The following is a 25462-nucleotide window of genomic DNA, read 5'->3' as shown; positions in this document are numbered from 1 at the left end:
ACCGTGCTATACATACATCTTGCTCTATTCCTGTCACTCTATCGTGGTGTTCATATTATATCAACATCGAAAAACTTGAATAACAAGGTAATGTTTCTTATTCAAACGCTACGATGAATGAATCTATACGAAGTTTCAAGGATTCAAAAAGATCAAGGACAAAATCATTTATTGGATGCTTGAGCTGCAAAAAGAAGAAGAAGAAGTGCGATGAGACTAAACCTGTCTGCTTAAGATGCAAGAAAGGAGGAGGACCATGTGTATGGCCAGACGTCATGCAAAGATTAGGGAAAGTAGCAAAACAAAACAAGGCTACTAGTGGAAGCGAAAGGTCCCTCAAAGATAATGTATATCGGTTCAACTACGATTTCACTGGCTCAAGTATTGCTGCTACAAATATTGGAAAGTTCAATTACTTTCCAGCACTTTTACTTCCTGACATGCGAAATATAATGATACCAGGTGTATCTCTATCTGAAACAGATGCTATTTGCTATAGATATTTTATCGAGAAGTTTCTTCCTTCTTTACTGCATCCCTTTACTCACGATTCGTCTGTTGAGACAATATTTTTGACTGCTTCTTCTCAATCCCAAACACTCAGGAATATTTTCTTTGCATGCGGAGCAACAATGATATCCTTTGAGAATATTTTTTTTAAAGAAGTAGCCCATAAGAAATACATACAGGCAGTGAAAATATTGATAGAAGAAATAAAAAGTGGTGCTATTCTTGGATCCGAAGATTGGCTTTTCATGGCCGTACAAACCTTACAGACACTATGTTTCAGAGAGAACGTAGTCAAACTACCAGCAATAACTGTGGTGCCACATTTTTCTGCGGCATTTCATATAATTAGGCAAAAGTTCAAGAAGATTTCAAACAAACAATGGACAGAAACCTCCAGGATTATAAGACCTGATCCGCTTTCTGTTTCGCCGAAATTGTACTCTTCTTTAGATAAAGCACTTATAGAAAACTTCTTGTTCAATTATCCCATCGCGATCTTCTTTGGGAGGTCTGAGAATTTGGAGGTTACTGTACCAGATCCCTTTTACGTTTTCAACTTGGCTAACATATGGCAGGATTTCAGTCACGAATCGATTTATCATAATTTGAACTGGTATTCTCAATTTGCTTTTGAAACTGCGGCAAAGAGTACTTGGATGTGTCGTTTGAAGCTACCTTTAAATGACAAAGACAGATCTCTTTGTACTACTATTCTCTCTACGGCATCCAACGTATTGAAGAATTTCTTAACGATTGATGTTTCGGGATTGAGCAATAAGGTCAGACAGTCGGTCTCTATTGCTATGGTCACTCTTAGAATATCCTTAATTTTGATCAGAAAAATGCTTCAAATGAAAGAGCTATCAGCGAAAGATTTTCAAGGAGAGATAAACCTCATAATAAATGAGATCGATAAGCATGAAAATTTAATTCTACCCGGATGGACCTTACTTATAGGGTTTTGCACTTCGTTGGAAGCGAATCAAAGAAACTTTTTTAAGAATCTGTTCAATAAATTATTGTCCAACTTGAACTCAAACATGTTGTTACAAATCATTAATTTTGTTGATTCAGCAGCACCTGTTAATACGGCACCCGATTACCCATTTGAGCTATTATTTGATACCCAGGTTTTAAATATGATATGTCTGTAGATCATAAATACTAACAGTTGAGTAGATAAGTTCAAATTATTGTAAGAATTGCCTAATTCACTTTTCTGCCTCTAAGATGTGAGCGCGCTCCTACATTTTATGCATGACGATAACGAGCGGAATGGATTCCTCTTTGGGAATTTAAATATAATATAAATGCGACCAACATACTCCGGTAGAGAAAGAACCAATTCTTATAGAAGATAAGCTGAAGTGAGAACCTCGAAGATGAATTGGAAAGAGGTTGCGGCAAAAGCACGTCAAAATTTGGATGACTCCATACCTAAGGATTTAAGAATTGAAGATGATAAGTTGGAAACCAATATCATGCGTCACTGTTCTGTGGATGAACATAAAGACTTGATCTCTCCACGAGAGAGAGAGATTACCTCCTTGGACGCAACCCAGCTACTTCAAGCTATCAAAAATAAAAAATATAAAGCAGTAGAAGTATTCAAAGCCTTCTGCACAACGGCTGCGGTAGTCCATCAATTGACGAATTCGTTAACTGAGTACTTTCCAGAGGAAGGTCTCCAGAGAGCAATTGAGCTTGACGAGTACTACGAACGGACAGGAAAGCTTTTTGGTTCTCTACACGGACTTCCAATAAGTATTAAGGACCATCTCGAGCTAGCTGGACACCTCGCTAACATGGGCTTTGTCGCTTGGGCTGATAGGCGCAGTCCTGCAAAAGAGGATGGAATAGTGAAAGCTCTTCGAGACGAAGGTGCTGTCTTTTATATAAAGACGGCCATGCCTATGTCTGGAATGGTACTTGAAACTGCAAGCAATCTCTGGGGAAACGTAAGGAATCCATACAATCGAAGACTCACTTCAGGCGGATCTTCTGGGGGAGAAGCTGTGATGGTAGCAATGGGAGGATCAGCGATTGGGATTGGGACTGACACAGCTGGTAGCATTCGCTGTCCTGCTGCGTTTTGTGGTTTATATGCTCTTAAGCCTACATGTTATAGATTTGCTTATACTGGTATGCTTTTTCCTAGTCCAAGTCAAATCTCAATTGCGGGTTGCCCAGGACCTATTGCCAAATCGATGGCAGATGTAAAGATGCTTTCAAAGTTTCTAGTAGACTCCGAGCCTTGGGAAAGTGATCCAAATGTTGTGCCAATCCCTTGGAAAAACGATGTAACATACTCCGATTCCAAAAAATTATGCATCGGGGTAATTAGAAGCGACGGAGCAGTCACTCCTCATCCTCCTGTGCTAAGGGCTATAGATTTGGCTGTTGAAAGGCTCAGGGAAGATGGGCATGAGGTCATAGAATTAGATCTTCCATTTGATGCCTACGAGTTAATGGAACAAGCATCTAAAATGTATTTTCTCTCAGGTTTCAAAGAATGCAAGGAGCTTTGCGCCCAATCAGGCGAGCCTTTAATACCTGCACTCACGACGATCTTGGAGAGATATAATATCAAAGAATTTGGTGGATCTGTTAACTTCAAAGTTAATGCCTATAGGAATGGAGTGCGAAAGAAGTTTTTAGAAATGTGGAAATCGACAGCATCAAAGTCCAGTTCAGGTGGACAAATAGAGGCCATTGTAACGGCAAACTCAGCTTGTTGCTCATTTCCACATAACTTTTTACCTTGGTGGGGGTATACTACAACCTATAATGTATTAGACGTTCCCAGCTTGGTAATTCCTCTTAAAGATCAAATGTCTGATCCTAAAGTTGATTTAAAGGATAATCATTATGAACCATTAAATGACTGGGATAAAAGCAACTACGAGATATATGATCCTGAATTGTTCAAGGATATTCCTTTAAACATTCAGCTAGTGGGAAGAAGATATCTTGAGGAGGAACTTATTGCAATTGGGGAAGTAGTCGATAGTTCGTTAAATAAAAAGTAAATCGCTCTTTTTGCATTCAAGTGCGGCTAATTTTTAAAGCATTCGGTATATAGTACAAGATTTAGCTGTAAATACTGAAAAATACACCAATGAAGAACTGATATCACAGTGGGTGCACTTGAATAACGGAAAGCGGTTCTTAGCGGGCTATATAATGGCATGAAATCCACGTATTCTTTTCGAATTCCAAAATTTTTTTTTTCTTCACTTTTAAAAATTGTCTCAAAAATAAATGTCATTAAAATTCACTAACTCCAAAAAAGCAGCAGCCCCAATTGCTCCCTATTCACACGCCGTTGAAGCAAATGGTACGTATAAAGCTGGTATTGTTGATACATCTTATACTTTTGAGCTAACAAAGAATTGAAGGTTTTCTCTACTTATCAGGATTTGGTGGGCTTGATGTGGAAGGAAAGTTAGTAGGTAATGGTGATGTTAAAGTTGAAACCAAACAAGTTTTAGAGAACATCAAGAATGTGATAGAAGAAGCTGGCTCTGATTTCAAAAATATCGTCAAAGTAAACATTTTTATTACTGATATGAGCAAGTATAAAGAGCTCAACGAAATTTATGCCCTATATTTCACTGACAACAAGCCAGCCCGTTCTTGTATCGAGGTAAAATCTATCCCAATTCCTAATGGTACCGTTGAGATAGAAGTTGTTGTTCTCGTTTAAGGTTGCAACTCAGCTCTACATCAGTTATTTCTAGCGATATTGATTTAATAAAATTTCATTGTTTCCTAGATTCTAAAGAGTGAATATTGCAGAATCAATATCAAAGTGAACTTCAATAAGAGATGATCTAGTTAGGGTTAATAGTTCTACATAAAATTTTATTTTAAATTTTATTTTTGTCTTTTCAGCTCGTTCTATAACGATTTCAACTTACTTAAGGTGGCAGAGCAAAACGTGCCTAAATATAGGATATATTAATATTAATTCTCTTTGTAAAAGTTTGCTGTACGTTTCTCTGATTCTTTTAATAATTGCTCTAGTAATTTCGGATCCCGGGGAACCAATTTCACTTTGAAATCTCTGGGAATGGCGACCAAAGCAGTTTTGAATTGATTGTAATCAACATAATCGGTATTTGGAGGCTCAGAATCTGATGCAACAATTTTGAAAACACTCAAGATTCTAACGAGAGAGGCATATATTAACCTCTGCGCAATATACTGCCCAGAACAAGATCTTGGGCCACCTCCAAAACTTTGATGGGGGAGGCCCTTAATCTCTTTTTCTTGCAAACCACTTTCGTCCATGTAGCGGTCCGGATTAAATGTACCTGCATCTGGTCCAAAGTAGTCGATATCGTGATTAGCAGCTTGAGCATTAATAAGTACCATAGTTTTTGGTGGTATTACAGCTCCATTCCAAAAAACTTGTTTAACTGTTTTTCTTGGTAAGCTCATTGCAGAAACCGTATAATAACGACCAGCCTCCTTTACAATAGCATTGATATATGGTATGCTCTCTTCCTTGATAGATTCTGTCCAAGCATCAGATATATTAGGATAATGTCTTTTTATATCTGCATAGGCCTTTTCTTGATAAGATTGGCCTTCCTTGGTGCAAAGTGAACCAAGACATGAAGTTAAAGTACCTGGAATTGTTTCAAAACCACCAGAAACAAGCGACAAGCAAATAGAGTTTACTTCCACATTGTTCAACCTGCTTTCATCATCTTTTAAAATGGCAGCCGCAATACACGGCTTATCAGTTCCATTATCTATCATCGTTTTCACCTTATCCATTAACTCATTTAAGTAAGCATCACGGCGATCTCGAAGTTCCTTTGATCTCTTATTCTTCTCATTATTCGGAAGGAAACGAAGTATAGGTACATAATCTTGAAGATTCTCTGATGCTGACCTCAATAATGATATTGCAGAACCCACTGTCAAGATTTCTCTCAAAAGATCATCATATACGTTATCCATTCTAATACCATAGCACAATGTGAGTGTTGTATTCAAAGCTAATCTCTGAATAAATGGTCTTATCATAACTTCGGACTTACCTTTATTAGAGTCGCGTGTCAATTCTCTGACAAGACAATAAGTCTCTAAATCAAACATATCAAGGTAATTCTTCAAAGCACCACGATTTAGAGTCGATCCAACAGCCTTACGCTTGTTTTTGCATGATTCATCCCAAGGCGACGAGCCAATAGTAAATCCTTGGGTCGAAGAAATGAGCCCGTGAAATGTGTACAAAGTTGGACGATCAATAAGAGCTCCTTGGGTTTTGGTCACCATTTGATTAACTTCGTCCCAAGAATTGACTACGACTGCTCGTGTATTCCCTAATTTAATTTGAAAGATGGGCCAATTATAGTCCCTCCACCACTTTTCACAAACTGTCGCATGATCTTCTCCTAGCTTCAATAAATGTCCAAATATTGGCACCGCTCCAGGTATCTGTGGAATACCTTTGATCTTTCCTATATCTGTTTCAAAACAGTACTTATGTATCAAATAAAGTATAGTTAATACAACTATCAAAACATAAATTGCTTTTGTTTCCTCAATGAACATATTTTATTTTGAAATCTACTCTTAGTGCCCTTGAAAGCGTTCGTCCAATATCTTATCTGGGCCCTCTTATACTATTTCTATTTCGTAAATTGAGATAAGATACTGTATGTAAAAAAATCATTACCCTTATACCTTCCCTTTTAAGTAGTGAATCCGCTCTCAAATCCTGTCCGCGAAAATGGGCAAGAATCAATCTACATGTAGTATGGAACCCGATTGCAGCAATAGAAACAAAAAAGAAAACTTTTGAATTGATAGCAGAGTTCATTGACAAAGTACTTATTTCATAGCTAAGAATATAAAGAATAGGCCGGTTTCTCATAATGTTAGAATTTCTATCCAGCTCAATTGAACTTATTGTGGACGAATATCGGCATGAAAATTGCTACTTTAAAAAATTGTTTGAAAGAAGAAATAATATATATTTCTGATGTAGAATCTCAAGCGAATAACAGAGCAACAGGGAAAGAAACCTTGAGACGAGGAATGGACCTGCGTCATATCCAAATGATTGCCTTAGGTGGCTGTATCGGTAAGTAGTATCATAAGGATGGTAGAAAATCTTGTTCTTCATTTCCCAAAGAATATAGAACTAACATATCAGGTACCGGATTCTTTATCGGATCGGGTGTAACGTTGCTGGAAGCAGGACCAGGCTCTCTTTTAATTGGATACCTAGCAATGTCTATAGTGATGTTTTTTGTGATGAATATTTTAGGAGAAATGACCACATTTTTACCTATAGCAGGAAATGGAGCTCAGACGTTTGTTGGAAGCTATTTCGAAGAGTCTTTAGGTTTTGCTATTGGCTACAATTATTGGTATGCGTTTGCTATCCTTGTGGCTACTGAAATTACCGCAGCCGCTATTATTATAGAATACTGGATCACCTCTATTAACATTGCAGTTTGGATCTCAATATTTTTGGCTCTTTTATTGCTACTTAACATGTGTTCAGTGAAGGTCTATGGTGAGTCTGAATTTTGGTTTTCTTCAATAAAAATATTCACTTTAGTTGGTTTGTTTATTCTCGGTGTGGTCCTATTTTTTGGAGGTGGACCGAACCATGATAGACTAGGATTTAGGTTTTGGAGACAGAACATGGCATTTAAAGAGCACTTGGAAAAAGGTTCAACAGGAAGATTTCTTGGAGTTTGGACTTCAATCATAAAGGCTGGATTCTCGTTCGTTTGTTCCCCTGAATCAGTATCTGTGGCAGGATCAGAGAGCCTGAAACCAAGAAGAAATATTCCAAAAGCTTGCAACCGCTTCAAGTACCGTTTGGCCTTCTTCTATGTTTTTGGCAGCTTGATTATTGGTGTTATATGTAGCTCCGAAAGCCATAAACTCCTCGGTGCTTCTAAAGATGCATCTGCTTCTCCATTCGTTATCGGTATACAGAATGCAGGGATACCAGTACTTAATCACATCATTAATGCTGCTATTCTTACTTCAGCTCTTTCCTCTGGTAATTCATTCTTGTATGCTGCATCAAGGACCCTTTATTCGCTATCCAGAAAGAAAATGGCTCCCAAAGTATTTTCTACCATTAATCGCTACGGGGTTCCTTATTGGTCAGTTTTAGTCTCCTGGTTCGTGGGATGTCTAGCGTATCTCAATTGCTCAAGCAATTCGGCCAGTGTTTTCGCTTGGTTCACTAATATTTCAACTATTTCTGGTTTTATAAGCTGGATCGCCGTTTCACTAGCATATTTAAGATGGAGAAAAGCAATTAGATACCAGAATCTAGAGGATAGAGTCACTTATAAGACATGGCTACAACCATATGGAACATACTTTGTGCTTATTTTCGTCACTATCATAACCATTACAAATGGCTACGCTTCTTTCATTGGTGGTTTTGATGTAGCAGACTTTATTGCTGCTTACGTAGCTTTTCCCATTATAATATTTCTTTATGTTGGCCACAAACTTTATCGTTATTCGAAAGGCAAAACATTAAGGTTTGTGAACCCAATCGACGAAATAGACCTTACAAGAGATTTAGAGGAGATCGAGGAAGAAGATAAAAACACGAAAGAAGCTGAAGCGAAAAATTTTGCAGAGAAGGTTTGGAAATGGGTAGCCTAGCTTGATTGCTATTTAACTCACATTAAAGCTTTTTTGCATCATTTAATTTTTTTTTTTGGCTGATATCTCATCATACAAAAGCTTAAGTAGCTTAAGACCATGTAGTATCTATCATAAATAAGAATATATTACAGCCTCTGTTTTGCATCATTTTTGATTCTCAAATCAATAGCTGTATATATTTATGTTATAATACTAAGTCGGTAAAGGATTGAAGTCTAGTCGTAATATCCAACTCCTTAGGTTTAGATTATTCCGGGCTTATGAACCCTTAAAACTATACTCTGCATACATTAAGACTTTTATAAGTAGATAGATGTCACCGATTAAGTGGCTCAGTAGTTCAGTAGCTCAGTAATTGTGAAAAAAAGATTAAAGAATTTGTTTATAATAGAATCAGAATATTCTTGAATAGCGGCCGGCGGAAGTTGCATAAACGCGTTATAAAGAACCAGGTCAAATGAGATATGTAAAGTAGTGCACTACTCATAAATATTTAATGATGATTTGTGCTGACTGGAAAATGGTATTAAAAATATCACAGAATCAAGAGCAATATACACGTATACCTAAGAACAAATAACGGTTTTAGAGCAAGTCTTAATCAAGAATGAGTTCATCGGAAGATGAAATAGTTCTTTCCAGAAGAACCAAAAAACCTCTCAATAGTGCTGATCTGGACCAGGAAGAAACTCCATTAACACAACTCAACTCTCGTCGTAAAGAGACTTCGTCGCCTCTGAAATCTAATGGAATTAAAAGGCAGCATCCAATTATTAATGGATCTAATTCAAAGAAGATAAAAAAATCTAACGGAGTAAAATCCGAGGATGAGGACGAGGACAAACCATTAAAATCAGTGGCTCTGCCAAAATTGAAGAAAGTCAAAGCGAATGGTGTTAAAGATAAGGGCACCCAAGGTAAGATGAAACCTTCCAAAAGTAGGAGCGCATCCAGTAATCCAGGTAAGCATAAAAGTGAGACGCCCAAAGTTGATGATAATGACGAGGAAGAAGAAGCGGAAGCTTATAAATGGTGGGAAGATGACTTGGATGGCGAACAAAAATGGGAAAGCCTTGTACATAACGGAGTTTTGTTTCCACCAGAATATGAGCCTTTACCTTCACATGTGAAGCTATATTATGAGGGTAAACCTGTTGATTTACCGCTAGAGGCTGAAGAAGTTGCAAGTTTTTTTGGACAAATGGTGGAGACAGACCACGCAAAGAATGCAGTGTTCCAAAAGAATTTCTTTGAGGATTTCCTCGAGGTGCTAAAAGAAGCAGGTGGGTGTAATGTCACGATCAATGAGTTCAAAAAGATGGATTTTTCTAAAATGCACGCTCACTTTGAAGAGCAGAAGGAAAGAAAAAAGGCTATGTCAAGAGATGAGAAAAAGAGAATTAAGGAGGAAAAAGAAAAATTCGAGGAACCTTATAAGACTTGCATGTTGAATGGACGCAAAGAACAAGTTGGAAATTTCAGAATTGAACCTCCAGGATTATTTCGAGGAAGAGGTGCTCATCCCAAAACAGGAAAGCTTAAAAGAAGAGTTACACCTGAAGATGTCACATTAAACTTGAGTCAGGATGCTAAAGTCCCAGACCCGCCTCCTGGACACAAATGGGGCGATATTAAACATGATAATACTGTGACTTGGCTTGCTATGTGGAAAGAGAATATTGCAGACTCCTTTAAATATGTTAGATTTGCTGCAAATTCCTCTATAAAAGGTGTTTCTGACTACAAGAAATTTGAAACTGCAAGGAAATTAAAGTATCACATAAGCGATATAAGAAAAGATTACAATAAGATGCTTAAGGATGAATTGATGCAAAATAGACAAATGGCCACGGCTACATATCTAATTGATGTCTTCGCTTTGAGAGCTGGCGGTGAGAAAGGAGACGAGGAAGCGGATACTGTTGGTTGTTGTTCCTTAAGATATGAACATATAACGTTGAAGCCTCCAAATACTGTAATTTTTGATTTCTTAGGTAAAGATTCCATCAGATTCTACCAAGAAGTCGAAGTTGATAAGCAAGCTTTTAAGAACTTGAGAATTTTCAAAAAACCACCTAAGCAACCCGGTGATAATTTATTCGATAGAATTAATCCTCAAATGTTGAATAAGCATTTTCAGAATTATATGAAGGGCCTTACTGCAAAAGTTTTTCGTACATACAATGCATCGAAAACCATGCAAGATCAACTAGATTTGATTAAAAACGAAGGAACAGTTGCTGAGAAAGTCGTTAAGTATAATGCTGCGAATAGAACTGTTGCAATTCTATGTAATCATCAACGTACAGTTAGTAAAAACCATGAAAATAGTGTTCAAAAGATTGGAGACAAATTGAAAGAATTGATGTGGCAGAAGATAAGGCTTAAGAAAATGATTTTAGAATTAGAACCCAAGCTACTTAAGCAACAGCCAAAATACTTTGAAGAGATCACAGATTTGGCTAAAGAAGATGAGGAGCATATTCATCACAAGATAATTGAAAGACAAAAAGAACTGGCTTTTAAGAAGTTACAAAGGGACAATGAAAAGCTTAAGGCAGAGGGAAAACCTACACTAGATGAAAGTTCCATTAAAGATAAGCTAGATAAGATCGTGGAACTTCGCAAGGATTACGAAGAAGAATTGAGAACAGGAAAACCCCTGATTAAAAAAGCTGCTTCAGTTGAGAAATTAAAGCAGCAAGTCGAAACAGTCGAAAATAGAATTGTCAATACAAGCTTTCAGTTAAAAGATAAAGAAGACAACTCCGAAGTGTCGTTGGGAACGTCAAAGATAAATTATATTGACCCTAGATTAACAGTTATGTTTTCGAAGAGATTCAATGTTCCTATTGAAAAGCTCTTTACGAAAACTCTTAGAGACAAATTCAATTGGGCCATCGAATCTACTGATGAAAACTGGAGATTTTAAACTCTATAATCACGATATTTATGATATTTGTAGCTAGATTTATGTATAGAATAAAAAGTTTTTCGTGATCGGACTTGACGCGCAATATTATTATTTTTTTTTTGCGAGGAGGCTAGAAGACAAAGACGCGATTCACGTTACAAATTACAGATCCTTACATTTGATACACGCCTAGATAGGCACTAATATGAAAAAAATGAATAATTTTGGACAGCAATGAATTTGAAGATGCAAACGTGCAAGGCAAGGCTCATTACATATGTTGTGGCCATGTCCAAGACATTCTGAGAGGAAATATCTGTTTCTATATTTTCCGATCTAAAATATTACTAACTAGCCTCTTGTATTCATAGCTTCAACCATGAGGCCTCAAATCATAGTATCAATTTTAGCATCGACTGCGATGTATTCACAGGTTGAGCCTTCCACCCCAATGTCAACCAAAAGTGGAACCGTGCCAGGAGCTTTAACATCAATTGAGCATAAACATCACCATAGGGCCCCTAAGATAACGACGGCGCCAACAATAACTATCACAAAAAGGGCGAACGATGAAACCACAGATGATATGCCAGAAATAACCGACGCCTCCACGTCATACTCATACAGTATTGCAGTCCCTCAAGCTAGTGAATCAGACTACACAAATCCATATATCCAAAGAACGCACCTACCTCGCAACTTAGTATTCATCATAGTTGGTGCAATAATTGGTTTCATGTTGGCCATACTTTTGAGCTATAGAATACTATCCTATGTTATATCTAACAGGAGAGCCAAATCAGAAAAGGAGGTTTATTTTAGCAATTCCGTGGGCCGGTTTTTGGACATTAATGGCCCCAGCAGTTCAAGTTCTTCCATTTTGGAAAAGAGTTCATCGAGTTCAATGCCCAGTTTGTATTTACACTCCCGGCAAAGTTCAATTTTTAACCAACAGTTGAATGATGCAACTCAACAAAATGCTCTGTCACAGGCAGGCCATTCGTACAGGGACAACTCTACCAATAGAGGCTCAATGTTCATCAGTCCTGTGTTAGAAATTATGAAGTTGAATTCGTCATCTCAACTAGAGCTTCCTTTATATCATAAGAATATTCAACAAAGCTCTTCCTCATCCCTTATATTGAATCAACATGATTCTTCAAATCATTATGAGACTGAAGTGTCTTCTGAAGAAAATATCAAAGATGAACACAAGAATCCAGCGCCTTCCACTCTTAGACGTCCACCAAGCCAATACTTAGATGATCTTATTGACTATGCTGAATTGTCTTTTGATAGCAAATCGAGCATATAACATTTAAATTGTAACAATAGCACCTACTTCATACATATTTAATAGACGAAAATAAAAGAAGATAGATAATACTTTTTGGAAATGAATCTATTGTCATTTCATTCTTCACTTCTCCCCTACTTTCGGAATGATTCCATTTTCAGATCCTTCACTTGAGAGATGCAGCTTCATATTCGTGCACCATAGTATTTCAGGAACAGAGTTTATTTTCTATGGCCTATTTGGGCTGGGAGAGCAAAGCAAAATCTATCACGTGATTTATTTTCTTCAAATCCGGAGTATTCCCAGGACCACTTAAAATCGCTTAGAACCCCCCGAAACCTTAAATCTTCTGAACCAGACATCCAATTCCTTTACCAATTCATCGCCAAGAGACTAAGCGTAAGCGGAAGTGATTTAAAATGCTCAGATTAACAAATAGATCGATCGTCAAACAATGTGCTAGCAGAGTGGCGTTTAAAAGGACCCTACAAAGTACTCCTTTTTACATGACGAAGAATGATAATTCAACGATCGATTCTTACAAATTACCGTCTCAGTCTTCGATAAATGAATGGGAATTTAAATATGACTTCATACCAAAGACCGCTGAACCAAAGATTCCTCCGGTAACCCCGGAGGCAGTCAAACAAGACGTTGCTCACCAGAAGAAGGCTAACATCGAAAAGGAATTATCTAACAAAGAGCAAGCATCATCAGTGAAAGTCGAAGCTAATGCAGCTCAGGTTGTTCATGGCGGCGAATCTGTAGGATCCGAGCCTGAATTTATACAAGATAGGGGGTCTAAGCCAATTGACGCTTCAATCAGTGTTTCTTCAGCGAAAGGGAAACCAGCTAATAGAGACAAATATATCCAGAGTTCAGCTAATCCCCACATCAACAAAAATGAAGTAGTGAATTTGGGTGACAACGAAGTCGATCACAAAACTTCTTCTGTAGAAAAGCAAACTCAAGTCGTTGATGATATTGAACATGACAATTTGCATACCTCCGAACAAAGCAGACAGGGCCCGAAGAAAAGTTCTAATTCGTCCGCCGTTGGAATCTCTTTAGGTTTGGGAGTTGCTGGAATCGCAGGCTTCTATTATTACACCTCATCTAACGATCCAAAGAAAGCGGACAAATGAAAGAGGCGGTTAACTATTGCGTTACATAAATAGAGAGTATATATATTCAAATTCTTGAATTTGACAAGTGCGTTTATTTAGCTCAAAATATTTACAGTCAAAACATATGGCCATTAAAGAGATGCATTTATAAATATATGGCCCAACTCTGGTATAACTACTCGGACGGACTTAGTATTGACGAGAAGCCTCTTGACATGCCTTCAACTGCTGTAAGTAGTATTCACAAATTTGCATGTTTCCTCCATTGTCATCCAAGCATCTGGTAAAGTTTTTTGCGTCAGCATCACAGTGTCTAGCTTCTTCTTGGTAATTTTGCTGTTGAGCTGAAGCTAATTGTTGATCTTGTACCTCAGCTGGGGCAGAGCTGCTACCTCCAAATATAGAACTAATACCAGCTCCAAGTGTGTGCCCTATTGTAGATCCAACCGCCACTCCGGCAGCTGTAGATGCCATTTGACCAAACAAACCAGGTCCTTGACGAGTTTGACCCTGAGCAGGATGAGAAGCTTGTACCGGATGAGACGACGGATAATGAGCAGCAGTAGATGCTGATCTAGTCTGAGTTCTTTGAGTTGGGGATGATCTTCTTTGTCTAGGCATGTTAAATTATAATGCTATATTCTATCATTATTCAAAATTTTGCTTATGTACCATTTATATAGGAACAGCATCAGTGGCGAACACGTTCAGAATTCCGGTTCTCGAATCTACCATCAAATTACCTAGAATATCCATACTATGAAAGACCGGAGGTCAGATGATTTTCGAGCTCTGTTAGTGTCTCTCTACTGGACGTGTGTCATCAAAAAATAATTAATGCCACTAGGAAAAAACCGTAGAGTCGAGTAAGTCATAAAACAAAGATCAAGTAGATAATTAAGTAATATATTACATAAACACAAAAAAAACGTATCTAGATGTATATCGTGATATACCGATCTTTTAGGACTTGCTCTGGAGACAAAAAATTGCATCTCTGATCGCGTGAGTCTCTCATGGAATGAAGACATAATAGGAACGACTGGATTCACTTTGAAAAGTAAAACATATACATAAAGTTAAATTAAAGTTATAAGGTGCATATGATTCCAAGAGGAAAGAGATTCACAAGTCAGTTGCTTCGTGGGTTTGGAAGGAATAGGCTCTTCTTTCGTCAAAATAGCAATGGTGTAAGCTTCTATGAGCTCTTAGAACTCCCAGCAAATGCCACAATAAAGGATGTAAAAGCCCAATTTAAGAAATTAAGTAAAAAATATCACCCTGATTTGAATAGTCATTTACCACCTGATGATAAGGAAAAAAACAGCTCAAAGTTCGTTCTGATAGTGACAGCCTATGATACCTTGAAAGATGCTAAGAAGAGAAAACAGTATGATATGACTCTAAAAGGACAAGCCGGCAAACATATGCAAGCGAGAAGAGACGACTGGAATAATCAATATTATGGCGAAGCACGATATTATTCGAAATCTGGGAAAAGCTTTTCAGCTTCCGGATTAAACTCTAATAGGCATCGTGTGCATCGTCATTCTAATCATGAAAACAGGTCGTCATTTGACGGTCGTCACATGAATCATGAAAACAGGTCGTCATTTGACGGTCGTCACATGAATCATGGAGATAGGTACGATGTACCTCACTTCAATTACAACGAGCATTTATCGAGGCTTTTGAAGTTTGAGCAAAGGCTTATCAATAAAAGACTTTCTGATGAAGATCGAGAAAAAGTTCTCAAGCAACTAAGCAAGGACGGGGATATTTCTAAGCTTTCAGATGAGTTAATAACCAAACATTTAATGAGACAAGTACATCATAATTACAATAATCAATATGGATCGCAGACATCCAGACCCATGGCAGCGAACGGTTACACGCCGTCTACAAAACACCAATATATGTACGAAGGACCACATGATAGAGAATCAGGCATATTTAAAACACTTATGCTTTTAGGAGGAGCATCGGGATCTCTTTATTTCCTTTATAACGCGATATTTTAAAAGTTTATATATTCAAGTCAAATATATAGAGAAAAATTACGAATAGTTTCGAGTTTACCCATAACTAAGGGGCAATATGATACAGGAGCAAGATGTCATATCAAGCTCAAATCAATTGCTCTCAATGGGGAAGCCCAATATATTACATTAAATTCTTCATATTCAGTAGATTGTAAAATTCAACGAATTAAACAAATGCAATTGTGTAATGATTCAAAAACATTTCTTATATGTAAAAGTTCACCTTTATGGTACCATGGGACCACTATCGATCAACTTCACCAAACACCAAATCCATGGTACCAATAATTGCGACGGCATCTGCCAACAAATTTCCTCTCGAGATATGGTCAAACGCAGCCAAGTGAGCAAATCCTGGGGTTCTGATTTTACATCTATAAGGTCTCTCTGAACCATCTGAAACAACGTAGACAGCCATCTCTCCTTTCGGAGCCTCGATTGCAGTGTAAGTTTCACCTTGTGGAACAGCATAGCCTTTAGTATATATCAAAAAGTAGTGGATCAAAGCTTCCATATCTTCTTTCATAAGGCTTCTAGGAGGAACAGAAACTTTATAATCTTCTGTTTTAACAGGACCTTCAGGCATGTCGTTGATACACTGTTCAATAATCCTCAAAGATTGCCTAAATTCAGCCATTCTACATAAATAACGATCATAACAATCACCGTTCAAACCAACAGGAACATCGAAATCTACCAATTCATAAGCATCATATGGCTGCGCTTTCCTAATATCATAAGGGATTCCAGAGCCTCTTAACATAACCCCAGAGAGGGAGTAGTTCAATGCATCCTCAGCAGTCACGACTCCAACATCTTTAGTTCTAGCTTGCCAGATACGGTTATCCGTAACCAACTCTTCGGTCTCATCGATTCTATCACCGAATTGAGTGGCCCACATATAGATATCGTCTAATAAACCTGCTGGTAAATCTTGAGAAACACCACCCGGTCTGACATAGTTTGCATGCAAACGGGCACCCGAAACTCTTTCATAAAACTCCATCAATTTTTCTCTTTCCTCGAAACCCCATAAGAAAGGAGTCAAACCACCAACATCCATAATATGGGACAAGACGGACATACAGTGATTCAAGATTCTAGTAATTTCACCAAACAAAGTTCTAATATATTTGGCTCTTAAAGGAATATCTATGTTCAAGAGCTTTTCAACAGCTAAGGCAAAAACCAACTCATTCGTCATCATGGAGACATAGTCCAATCTATCGAAATATGGAAGAGCTTGCATGTAAGTCTTGATTTCAATCAATTTCTCAGTTCCTCTGTGCAATAACCCGACATGAGGATCGGCCCTCACAATTTCTTCTCCATGAAGCTCTAAGATCAACCTCAACACTCCATGGGCAGCAGGGTGCTGTGGTCCAAAGTTAATTGTGAAATGCCTAATTTTTGTATTTTGTTTCTCGACATTCTTGGGATCATCATCTCTACCCCATGTCATATCCACTTCATCCATTACTTCTGTGAAAGTGGTCTTACCGAAAGTACCTGGTTCATCAGAATACCTCTTTGCATCTCTGCCTAAGGCATTGGTATAAGGCTTCCTGCCAGAATCATGGCTGGCATTCAAACGAGTAACGCCAGATGAGAACTGTCTCGCATTGAAGGTTTTCCTAGCACCTGATATTAATCCAACTGCTCTAGATATGTTCTTAGCACTCAACATTCTGAGCTTAAACTGTGCCTACTTTACTTAATTTAAAAGGTACTTGACACCGTTGTCTGCGCTTATAGCATTTTAGTGATTGAAAATAATAAAATGAACTTTATTCATTGGATAAAAGACGACCACGTGACATAGCACGTTAACGAAAAAAGCGGTCAATGAGTTCACACGACTTGTGAGTCAGCTGACCAGATCTCACTTTTACCCGCACATATAGCCGCCCTGCCACTACTTAACATTCGATGTGTATTGCAGCCGCATCGCACCAAAAGTACTTTTATCATTGGCTACTTTCAGTATCCGCACTAACTATCAGTCACGATATAAGTCGTGGCTTGCACTACGCACACGCTAGAGGGAATATTCTAACCAGCCAACTTTCTTGTGCCGGCCTGGACATAGCACTGCTGTTACGCTCTGGAGTTTGGCATTTCTTTTTCATCGCGAGGGTGCAGAAAAATTCACCTTAACTTGTGTAATATTTATATCTAGTGGTTTGCGCATTTTCGCAGTTGCCAAAAGAAAGTCACTGCGGCCAGTGGGGGAGTTTAGAGAGTAAAACACGTCGAGGACAAGTTCATCAAGAGTTGATAAAAATTCAAGGAATATAAAATTGGAATCGTCTATTAAATAAGACAAACAAGTCTTATCGCTGAGTAGAAGACTTATTAACAAAGTCCCGACGCACTAACATCGTTAGAGTGAAAAAAGACGTAAAAACCGATTGAAACAAGCAGAGAGCATTTACAGGCTACTTCTTTATTGTTTGCGGCTACTATGCCCGAAATGAGCTTGACGACCAAGAGAAAGAGGGATGCAAATGTATCTGATACGAAAAAGACTAAGAATCTTTTAAGCGAAAAAGAGCGCCAGGAATATGCCACCTCCAATGAGTGGCCAGTATATAATCATCCAGATGGTGGTACAATCAAGATAACTCCGTGGGGTTCTTTGAGGCAATATCAAGACTCTAATGGCCAGAATGTGACCAAATTTGAAGATTTGAGTTTTCAAGACTATTCATTTGAAGGTTCCAAATTGAATAACATATATGAATTTATGCCCAACACTCCACAATCGCTCTGCCAGAATGGTAGTCCGTCCCCTGACCGAATAAAACTAAGCCCTGGAGATGAAGCTGAACACTATGTGATCAATGGATATGAGGAGGTTAGTCCAATATCAGAAAACAAGGAGGGATTTATTAATCATGAACCTTACTTCTCTCAAGAGCACGAAAATTACTTTGGAATGGAACAGCAAGATGATGTTGACTACAATTGTTTCACCGATAATGGTAATTCCAATGACGACGAAAATATGATGACGTGAAAGAATATGAAGCCGAAAATGTTATTCTATTTTGCATTCTATTCTAATTTTGTATAATATCTATTTCTATTAGATTTAAAAGTTGTTGATCTGCGTTAAATATATAACAATTGCAAAATTATTTTCTAAAATCTTATTTCGTAAATTTCGTTATATGCGATTAGTATGTGTCGTCTTAGTCGATAACGCTGACTAGTCCCTCTTCATGCACCAAAAAATTTCGGCAGCAAAGCAGGTTATCACTTATTTTTCCTAGGCCAGAATATTTCTCATTGCGATTTGCAATGTTTTCTAAGTTTAGAACAGATATTAATAAATTAGCCTTTTGGTTGCTGGAACAATCCTTCTTCTGAGCTTCAGACAAGTATTCAGAGTAGCTTGATATCGTTAAAGGAGTACCAATCCACTTATCATAGGAATTAAGGTCGGGTATGGTATTAGAAATATATTGCTTCTCCAAGGTCGAATAATATTGATTAAGTGAAAATAGTTTCAAATTTTTGAACTGAACAAAAAACTTCTCTGAGGTATAAGACGATAGAGACGTAACGGAAGTTTCGTTTGAGACGAGACTCCCCCGTTCATTTTCGGAAAATACCGATCCATCAATAGATGAAACCGAACTACCGTTATGCTGGGGAACCAGAATATAATAACTTTTGGAGTTATCTGAATCACTCGTACAGCGGTCGAAGCAAACCTGGCTAGGATTGAATACATCCTCGTATTCAGCACCTCCTCCAGCATAACTGGCAGCCGCAGCTGTAGCATATAGGAGTGCGTTATTGGTTGTGTTGCATCTACTTGGAATGGTTTTCATCTTCGAAATCTTTCGTTCATCAACTGGCAATGCCAAATCTTTACCGATCACCAAGTTTCTAAACCAATGCAACATGCCATAGAATGACCAAAACTGGAATAAAAGCTGTTTAAGCTCAACTCTAACCCTTAAAACATTTTTATACTTCACTAAAGTGGCCATATTACGGTCCAACCCTGCAATATAGTCCTCTTTGTACATTGCTGATATCAAATGATTCAAAGATGGAGCTTCCCCAACAGCCAAGTTCGATAAAGTGTACGAATGCATCAAAGGGCCCTTAAATTTGAACTTTTTGAACTCTTCTGACGAATTAGTAGGCTCAAACAACATTCTATTTTCTTTCAATATGGAATAATACAACGGCAAAGCCTTATCAAGCAGCAGCAGAAATTTTGACTTCTGCCACTTCGATTTGAGCGAATCAGTCATGCTGAGACGGAAAGAGTTCTGAGTACTACCGCCATACGCGTCATCTGTTAAAAAATCAGCATCCATAAGTGAAGAGTCACCCAGCAACCTACGTTGTTCAGTTATATTTTGTGCTAAATCGTTGAGCTGATTCAATTCATTGTAAAGTGCAATTATTAAAGTCTCAAGCTTCTTATCAACGTCGAGATGATATATATTAAGCTGTGTTGAGTTTATTTCTAATAGAATAGGCTTCCACGACCTCTTCCCATCGTTATAATGGTAAGGAGTTTTAAACTCAGTCTTCATCAACGCCATTCCATAGAAACCCACACTAGGAGCATAACCAGGAAGTTGCTCATCCTTATATACTGGTGGCAGTTCTGGGGTATTACTACTCATAGTAACTCTCGCAAGCCCTTTTATGGTTAGCACTTCTCGAGGGTTTAACAGTTATTTAGGATTTACTTGACGCGACGCAAATATGTTTCCCGTTTTCACTTTAGTTAGATGAAATGCTTAAGTACTGGCCCTTGAACTCACAAACTGTAATTCAAATTAATACTTGAAATTGTGGCAATAAGATTGTATTTGTATGACTAGATTGTAATCTTGACGTAAAACATCTGTTCCCCATTTTGATCATTCGGCACTCCTCTCGGATCGCCCGAAAAGTAAGTCGGACAGTAATATTACTCATGACGCATGGGAGGTATCTCGCAGGCTGTTATTTTAAAGATGCCACTACTATTTTTAGTGAGCAAATGGTACCTTGGAGACATGATCCCCCTAATTATTCCCGTGGGGAATGCTTTTTTAGTCGTAGCAAGTCTTGGCTGCTGCAGTGACCGTTGCAGAGTTGCGCTATTGCATTTAAGCGATGGCCCATCTGCATATCAATAACCAAGTTGCTGCGGCTTGAAAAAACTTGCTCTGAAGATCAATACTTGCTTACTAACAACGCTATTACATCATATATGCTCTACTTATTCCTAGCGATAAGACGGCAAATACAAAAAGCCTTTACTAAAGAGTAAGTTTTGAAGTTATAGATCTGAGATCGTATCTTGTCGGGTTTAAAGTTTATGCCAAGAGAGCGCCAAGATTTTACTGGAGGGCTTTTATTAAACATGAAGAAATTTCGAGGCTTTGAAGTATGTAATAGATCGAACACCGTCCAATACTAGACTAGCAAACGAAAGATATATTTTCCTGCAGTTTCAATGAGTGATAGTCGAAGTGTAAAGTCGGGGCCTATAACTCCATCATTTTTTTCGTTTACACAACACAACTTTTTTTTATGACTTTCGAGAACTTAGAAATTCGATGACGTTATCCACCAAGTCTTGCTTCTTATGACCTACCTTTATTGCATTAGGGTATCTTTTAGCAAATTCTTTTAACTGCAGTACTGTGAAGCTGTTCAAACTTTTAGACTTCCAGCCCTCAATGATAGCGCTCTCTGATATTGAATCCGTCTTTATCCTCTTTGGAGCCAGCTCCTCTGATAAGTTTGTGTTATAAGTTGTAGTTTCGTGCGCTGCAGCCAAGGCGTCTATGGACTCGTTTATGAGTCTAATTTGGCTAAGCTTTTGAGGATCTTTAGAGAGCTCACTTCGGATATCAGCAACTTTTCCCGCGGTAACATCATTTTCTTTCAATGCTTTCTCAGAAGCGGGAAGCTCTATTTGAAGTAGATTATGCTTTATGATTTTGTAAAAATAGTTCAAAGAAGGATTCGGAAACTCTCCAGGGTTAAAGCTTTCAAATAGATTAGAATCTATGAGATTATGAAAACCTTTGATTACTTTCTCGGGCACTTCAGACTTGCAGTAGTTTAAATCTGTAAGAAAATCATTGGGCAAAGAGCGTATATCTCCCAACCATGGCATTCTTATCAACAAAAATCCTTCTGGGAATTCTCTTTGATTTGGAACAGCCCTTGACGAAAATTCAATTCTTGTTGGATACAAAGCATATAAATTTGGTAAAGAATTTCTTTTGGTACAACCAAACACTATTACAAATTTCTTAAGTTCCACACAAGACTGATACAAGGAAGAGAAAGTGGTGAAAGAATTTTGGAACCCTCCGAGACTATTGCTAGATCTCAAACCATCATAAAGATCAGGAGTCACCAATATAGGAGGGCTGATATTATAGAAGGCTTGAAATCTGGAAACGTCGCGGAATCCTAGTAATTTTAGATAAGGAGGTTTACTAAAAGAGGGAACATCATTTTCTTCTTCATTGCTGCTCTCGCTATTATAATCTTCATCGCTGTCATCAATATTGGTGCTCTGCTTCATCTTCACTGTTTCAAGAACACCGGGATCGTGATCAAAAGTATAATTCTTCAAAAATCTTTGCTGCTGTGAATTGAGATATAGCACTCGACCTCCTGAGAGCTGAAAACCTTTCTTTATATTTGCAGAATCTTTTTTCTCAACTAATGGCTTTTCTAAGTCTTCATCTAAGCTGATCTCCTCATTGGTTTCTTGATCTTTTAGTACGGTATCCAAATGAACAGTCTTAGGGTGCTCGCCTTTGGTGTATATATGCTTGAACTTATTGACTTTGGATTGCAGGTATAATGCATAACCTTTCACAGAGCAACCAAGGCCCCTAGATTCCCCATCACCTAAATATAAATTACAAGAAAACATAATTCGTCTTACTTCTTTAAGTCTGAATATCGATGATCTTATTCTTCTCGATAACAATGTACTTTGAAACATGTAAGAATTCTTTGAAACACCCTGAAAAACATTGTCGCGGTATTCAGATCCTTGATGAGTGCTTTTCAAGTAATTTGTGTTAAGGAATATGTCTTGATAGAGCTTCATATTAAAGGGCTCCTTCTCTCTCTGGTTGGCATCCGTATATTTTTCCAAGAATATTGGCTTAATAAAATACCGTAGACTATCAAAATCATTGATAATTCTCCATAAGTTTTCTTTGGTTGAATTCTTTGTATAAGGCTTATCATTATTAGTGAACCATATTAACTTTTTGCTGTTATACTGTTTCTTTCTATTAAGCTCATCCATCATTTTATTCAATATGACTGGTAATTGCTCTGAATCTTTTGGAGGCTTATATATTATTTTTTTATCTATCGGACTAATGCCTCTTGCATCGTCCATAATAGCATCACTCAAGGTCTTCATATTTGGAACATTCATATCATTTAACGTGAATATACGAGTAAGACCAGGAATTTTTGTCTGTTTCGTCAAAGAGGATGACTCACAGTTATAAATGTAGATACCAATACCAGTCTGCGGCATGGTGATGATCAATTCTGACATCAAATCATTTATACTGGATAGAATCTCGAAAAGTTGAGATGTATAATTTAGTTCCTTTAATGGTAGCAACATTTCAGGAGAAAGCCCAATTAGAAAAACAATTCCATCATGTGTTTCAAACTGTTTGTATGACGGATCATCATCATTATTATCATCATCCTCATTGTATCTGTTATCCATTTTACCTAAACTAAATAAAAAAATGTGACTTGAAATTTATTTATTATTTCATGAATCATAAAAATCCGAGCTATGATATCTTTAGTAATTCTATAGAGTATGTTATTATGTCGATACACTTTATAATAGTCCTAAACAGACAGGGTAAGACGAGGCTAGCAAAGTGGTTCGATCAAACTACTACGTCGCAAGATAAGCAGCGGATTACTACGGAAGTTCATAGACTCATATCATCAAGAGACTCAAAATACCAGTCCAATTTTGTTGAATACAGGCAAAATAAGCTAGTTTACAGAAGATATGCTGGGTTATACTTCATTTCATCTATTGATATGACCGACAACGACTTAAGCTACTTAGAGTCATTGCATTTTATGGTAGAAATATTGGATACTTACTTCAATAACGTTTGCGAACTTGATCTAGTGTTTAATTTCTATAAACTCTATGTGATAATTGATGAAATATTCCTTGCAGGCGAAATACTGGAGATTTCGAAAGAGAAAGTACTAGATAGATTGGCCCTGTTAGATAAGTTAGATTAGACTACATAAATTTATGTAGAGGTTCATTAGTTAATGTATTCATCAGCTTTTTCGCAACAATATCCCATATCATTTGCTTGACTTCGTCAATTCCTTTTCCTTGGACATCCAAAATTATCACTGTATCATCTTCTTCCCATTTCAAGGTCAGAAAGAAACACTTTTTAACAATTTTTTGAAATTCTTCCTTTTCGTACCTCTCCTCGCCCCAGCCTTTCCTATTTCCCAATTCTGTTAAATCCAAAGTAAGGAATAAAGTCATGTCAGGTTTAGGTAGACCTCTGTCAGGAGCATAGAGCCAATCAACTTTAGACATCTCTGATTGGGAATCTTTATGGTAAAATTCCAGCTTTGCCAAAGAGTAGGCAATCCCAGAGTATATGTACCTATCTACAACAAGACTCACTCCATTGTTTAGTTCCTTGGTCATATTTTCTGCAACCTCCCATCGGTTAGCCAGAAACAACAAGTGTGCAGACTGGTCACTAAGGTTGAAATCTTCATTAGTCAAATATTCATCAATCACAGCTCCTATTTTGGTTGATCTCTCAGGAAACTTGATTACCTTGGCATTAGTGAGTTCCAGAGCCAATAAAGATGCTTGTGTCGACTTACCGGTCCTATCTAACCCCTCTATCAAGATGAGTCGTCCTCTTTCATGTCCCATGTCTGTGAATTTCTTAAACAAACTGTCTAAATTGTAGTCGCGTCGCTATTTACACCTATGAACCACACTACAAATTTCCATACCTATGTGGCCTTGTCAGCACGTTTTTAAATAACGGTTTTGAGATCTCAATAGTTAAAACATAAAGAGGGCAGACAAATACACATAATTTGGCTTCCAATCTTAGTTAAACCTTACAAGAAGGTTTTGTAACTGGTGTTTACCAGTAACATAGAGTAACTATACTAATTAGAATGCATATGTTCAGATTTAAGGGAACTAACCAGAAAGTTCCACATGTGTCGAAATCTATTATTCAATCAGATCGTATTACTTGAAGCTGAATTGTGGATAAAATAATTTACCTTTATTGAGCTTGGTTGATCAGAATACGAAAAAACTTAAAAATACAATGTCGCAAGGTTTTCGATTACCAAATGTCGTACGAGCGATACGACATGACCAAGAGTCGCTACTACTTGACGATTTTTTATTTCAACGAACAATCCCGTCTCCCACATGTCAACGCATCAATATACGCCTACAGAATCTGCAACTTGTATTTGACATTTGATTTCCTAGATAGTATCAAAAGAGAGATGCAAACGACTTTTATTACCTCAAAATTCTTTGGGGAATAAAAAATGAAAAATTGTTATACTTACCGTAGTGTTAAAAGAAAATTTTATATGCTTAGTAAAAATACGGACTACCTTTAAACAGTATACAAGGCAATAGTAACACCATGTCAGAGGCGTAAATACGCCTGCAGAATAAAAGTAAACTGCAATGTTCCAAACTGTGACTTAACCCTATTTAAATTATATTTAGGTTTCATCCGGTTACCATACATGTAGACACTGCCACCTTCTGAAAGTGGATTGCCCCCCCCTCCAGTGAGACATGCCCAAGAGACCGTAGAAGCATCCGTCCTGCCCTTCGAGCCTAGCGAAAGGC

The 25462-nt window shown here is 37.6% G+C and overlaps 16 protein-coding genes across 16 annotated transcripts; 10 read left to right on the top strand and 6 right to left on the bottom strand.

The window, feature by feature from the left end:
• Positions 1–113: 113 nt before the first annotated feature.
• Positions 114–1664, top strand: PRCAT00005770001 (Zn(II)2Cys6 transcription factor domain-containing protein; the record flags this gene model as incomplete). The annotated part of the gene is made up of 1 exon (XM_062955867.1): positions 114–1664. One exon carries the CDS (start codon positions 114–116, stop codon positions 1662–1664), a length of 1551 nt encoding a protein of 516 aa, XP_062812427.1.
• Positions 1665–1892: 228 nt separating this feature from the next.
• On the top strand, positions 1893–3539 carry PRCAT00005769001 (uncharacterized protein; the record flags this gene model as incomplete). Its single annotated transcript, XM_062955866.1, has 1 exon — positions 1893–3539. One exon carries the CDS (start codon positions 1893–1895, stop codon positions 3537–3539), a length of 1647 nt encoding a protein of 548 aa, XP_062812426.1.
• Positions 3540–3771: 232 nt separating this feature from the next.
• PRCAT00005768001 (uncharacterized protein) lies at positions 3772–4216 on the top strand (the record flags this gene model as incomplete). Its single annotated transcript, XM_062955864.1, has 2 exons — positions 3772–3847; positions 3909–4216. 2 exons carry the CDS (start codon positions 3772–3774, stop codon positions 4214–4216), a joined length of 384 nt encoding a protein of 127 aa, XP_062812425.1.
• Positions 4217–4476: 260 nt separating this feature from the next.
• On the bottom strand, positions 4477–6078 carry PRCAT00005767001 (uncharacterized protein; the record flags this gene model as incomplete). The annotated part of the gene is made up of 1 exon (XM_062955863.1): positions 4477–6078. One exon carries the CDS (start codon positions 6076–6078, stop codon positions 4477–4479), a length of 1602 nt encoding a protein of 533 aa, XP_062812424.1.
• A 507-nt stretch (positions 6079–6585) lies between these two features.
• CAN1 (Can1p) lies at positions 6586–8169 on the top strand (the record flags this gene model as incomplete). Its single annotated transcript, XM_062955862.1, has 2 exons — positions 6586–6610; positions 6683–8169. The coding sequence occupies 2 exons, from the start codon at positions 6586–6588 to the stop codon at positions 8167–8169; spliced, it is 1512 nt and encodes a 503-aa protein (XP_062812423.1).
• Positions 8170–8779: 610 nt separating this feature from the next.
• Positions 8780–11104, top strand: TOP1 (DNA topoisomerase 1; the record flags this gene model as incomplete). The annotated part of the gene is made up of 1 exon (XM_062955861.1): positions 8780–11104. One exon carries the CDS (start codon positions 8780–8782, stop codon positions 11102–11104), a length of 2325 nt encoding a protein of 774 aa, XP_062812422.1.
• A 361-nt stretch (positions 11105–11465) lies between these two features.
• On the top strand, positions 11466–12401 carry PRCAT00005764001 (pheromone-regulated protein; the record flags this gene model as incomplete). Its single annotated transcript, XM_062955860.1, has 1 exon — positions 11466–12401. The coding sequence occupies one exon, from the start codon at positions 11466–11468 to the stop codon at positions 12399–12401; it is 936 nt and encodes a 311-aa protein (XP_062812421.1).
• Positions 12402–12802: 401 nt separating this feature from the next.
• On the top strand, positions 12803–13528 carry PRCAT00005763001 (uncharacterized protein; the record flags this gene model as incomplete). The annotated part of the gene is made up of 1 exon (XM_062955859.1): positions 12803–13528. The coding sequence occupies one exon, from the start codon at positions 12803–12805 to the stop codon at positions 13526–13528; it is 726 nt and encodes a 241-aa protein (XP_062812420.1).
• A 171-nt stretch (positions 13529–13699) lies between these two features.
• PRCAT00005762001 (uncharacterized protein) lies at positions 13700–14131 on the bottom strand (the record flags this gene model as incomplete). Its single annotated transcript, XM_062955858.1, has 1 exon — positions 13700–14131. One exon carries the CDS (start codon positions 14129–14131, stop codon positions 13700–13702), a length of 432 nt encoding a protein of 143 aa, XP_062812419.1.
• Positions 14132–14613: 482 nt separating this feature from the next.
• Positions 14614–15531, top strand: PRCAT00005761001 (uncharacterized protein; the record flags this gene model as incomplete). Its single annotated transcript, XM_062955857.1, has 1 exon — positions 14614–15531. One exon carries the CDS (start codon positions 14614–14616, stop codon positions 15529–15531), a length of 918 nt encoding a protein of 305 aa, XP_062812418.1.
• A 265-nt stretch (positions 15532–15796) lies between these two features.
• Positions 15797–17239, bottom strand: NUC2 (Nuc2p; the record flags this gene model as incomplete). Its single annotated transcript, XM_062955856.1, has 1 exon — positions 15797–17239. One exon carries the CDS (start codon positions 17237–17239, stop codon positions 15797–15799), a length of 1443 nt encoding a protein of 480 aa, XP_062812417.1.
• Positions 17240–18016: 777 nt separating this feature from the next.
• PRCAT00005759001 (uncharacterized protein) lies at positions 18017–18571 on the top strand (the record flags this gene model as incomplete). Its single annotated transcript, XM_062955855.1, has 1 exon — positions 18017–18571. One exon carries the CDS (start codon positions 18017–18019, stop codon positions 18569–18571), a length of 555 nt encoding a protein of 184 aa, XP_062812416.1.
• A 175-nt stretch (positions 18572–18746) lies between these two features.
• PRCAT00005758001 (uncharacterized protein) lies at positions 18747–20204 on the bottom strand (the record flags this gene model as incomplete). Its single annotated transcript, XM_062955853.1, has 1 exon — positions 18747–20204. One exon carries the CDS (start codon positions 20202–20204, stop codon positions 18747–18749), a length of 1458 nt encoding a protein of 485 aa, XP_062812415.1.
• An 896-nt stretch (positions 20205–21100) lies between these two features.
• On the bottom strand, positions 21101–23293 carry CAS1 (ATP-dependent DNA helicase; the record flags this gene model as incomplete). Its single annotated transcript, XM_062955852.1, has 1 exon — positions 21101–23293. One exon carries the CDS (start codon positions 23291–23293, stop codon positions 21101–21103), a length of 2193 nt encoding a protein of 730 aa, XP_062812414.1.
• Positions 23294–23343: 50 nt separating this feature from the next.
• On the top strand, positions 23344–23838 carry PRCAT00005756001 (uncharacterized protein; the record flags this gene model as incomplete). The annotated part of the gene is made up of 1 exon (XM_062955851.1): positions 23344–23838. One exon carries the CDS (start codon positions 23344–23346, stop codon positions 23836–23838), a length of 495 nt encoding a protein of 164 aa, XP_062812413.1.
• Position 23839: 1 nt separating this feature from the next.
• On the bottom strand, positions 23840–24505 carry PRCAT00005755001 (bifunctional thymidylate/uridylate kinase; the record flags this gene model as incomplete). Its single annotated transcript, XM_062955850.1, has 1 exon — positions 23840–24505. The coding sequence occupies one exon, from the start codon at positions 24503–24505 to the stop codon at positions 23840–23842; it is 666 nt and encodes a 221-aa protein (XP_062812412.1).
• Between the last annotated feature and the right edge of the window lie 957 nt (positions 24506–25462).

The sequence above is a fragment of the Priceomyces carsonii genome (genome assembly GCF_900007245.1).
Source record: "Priceomyces carsonii strain CBS4050 genome assembly, scaffold: Debaryomyces_carsonii_scaffold_6, whole genome shotgun sequence".
In the NCBI taxonomy this organism is placed as follows: domain Eukaryota; kingdom Fungi; phylum Ascomycota; class Pichiomycetes; order Serinales; family Debaryomycetaceae; genus Priceomyces; species Priceomyces carsonii.
The sequence above is the reverse complement of the archived record's forward strand: the minus strand, read 5'-3'. Positions and strand labels throughout refer to the sequence as shown.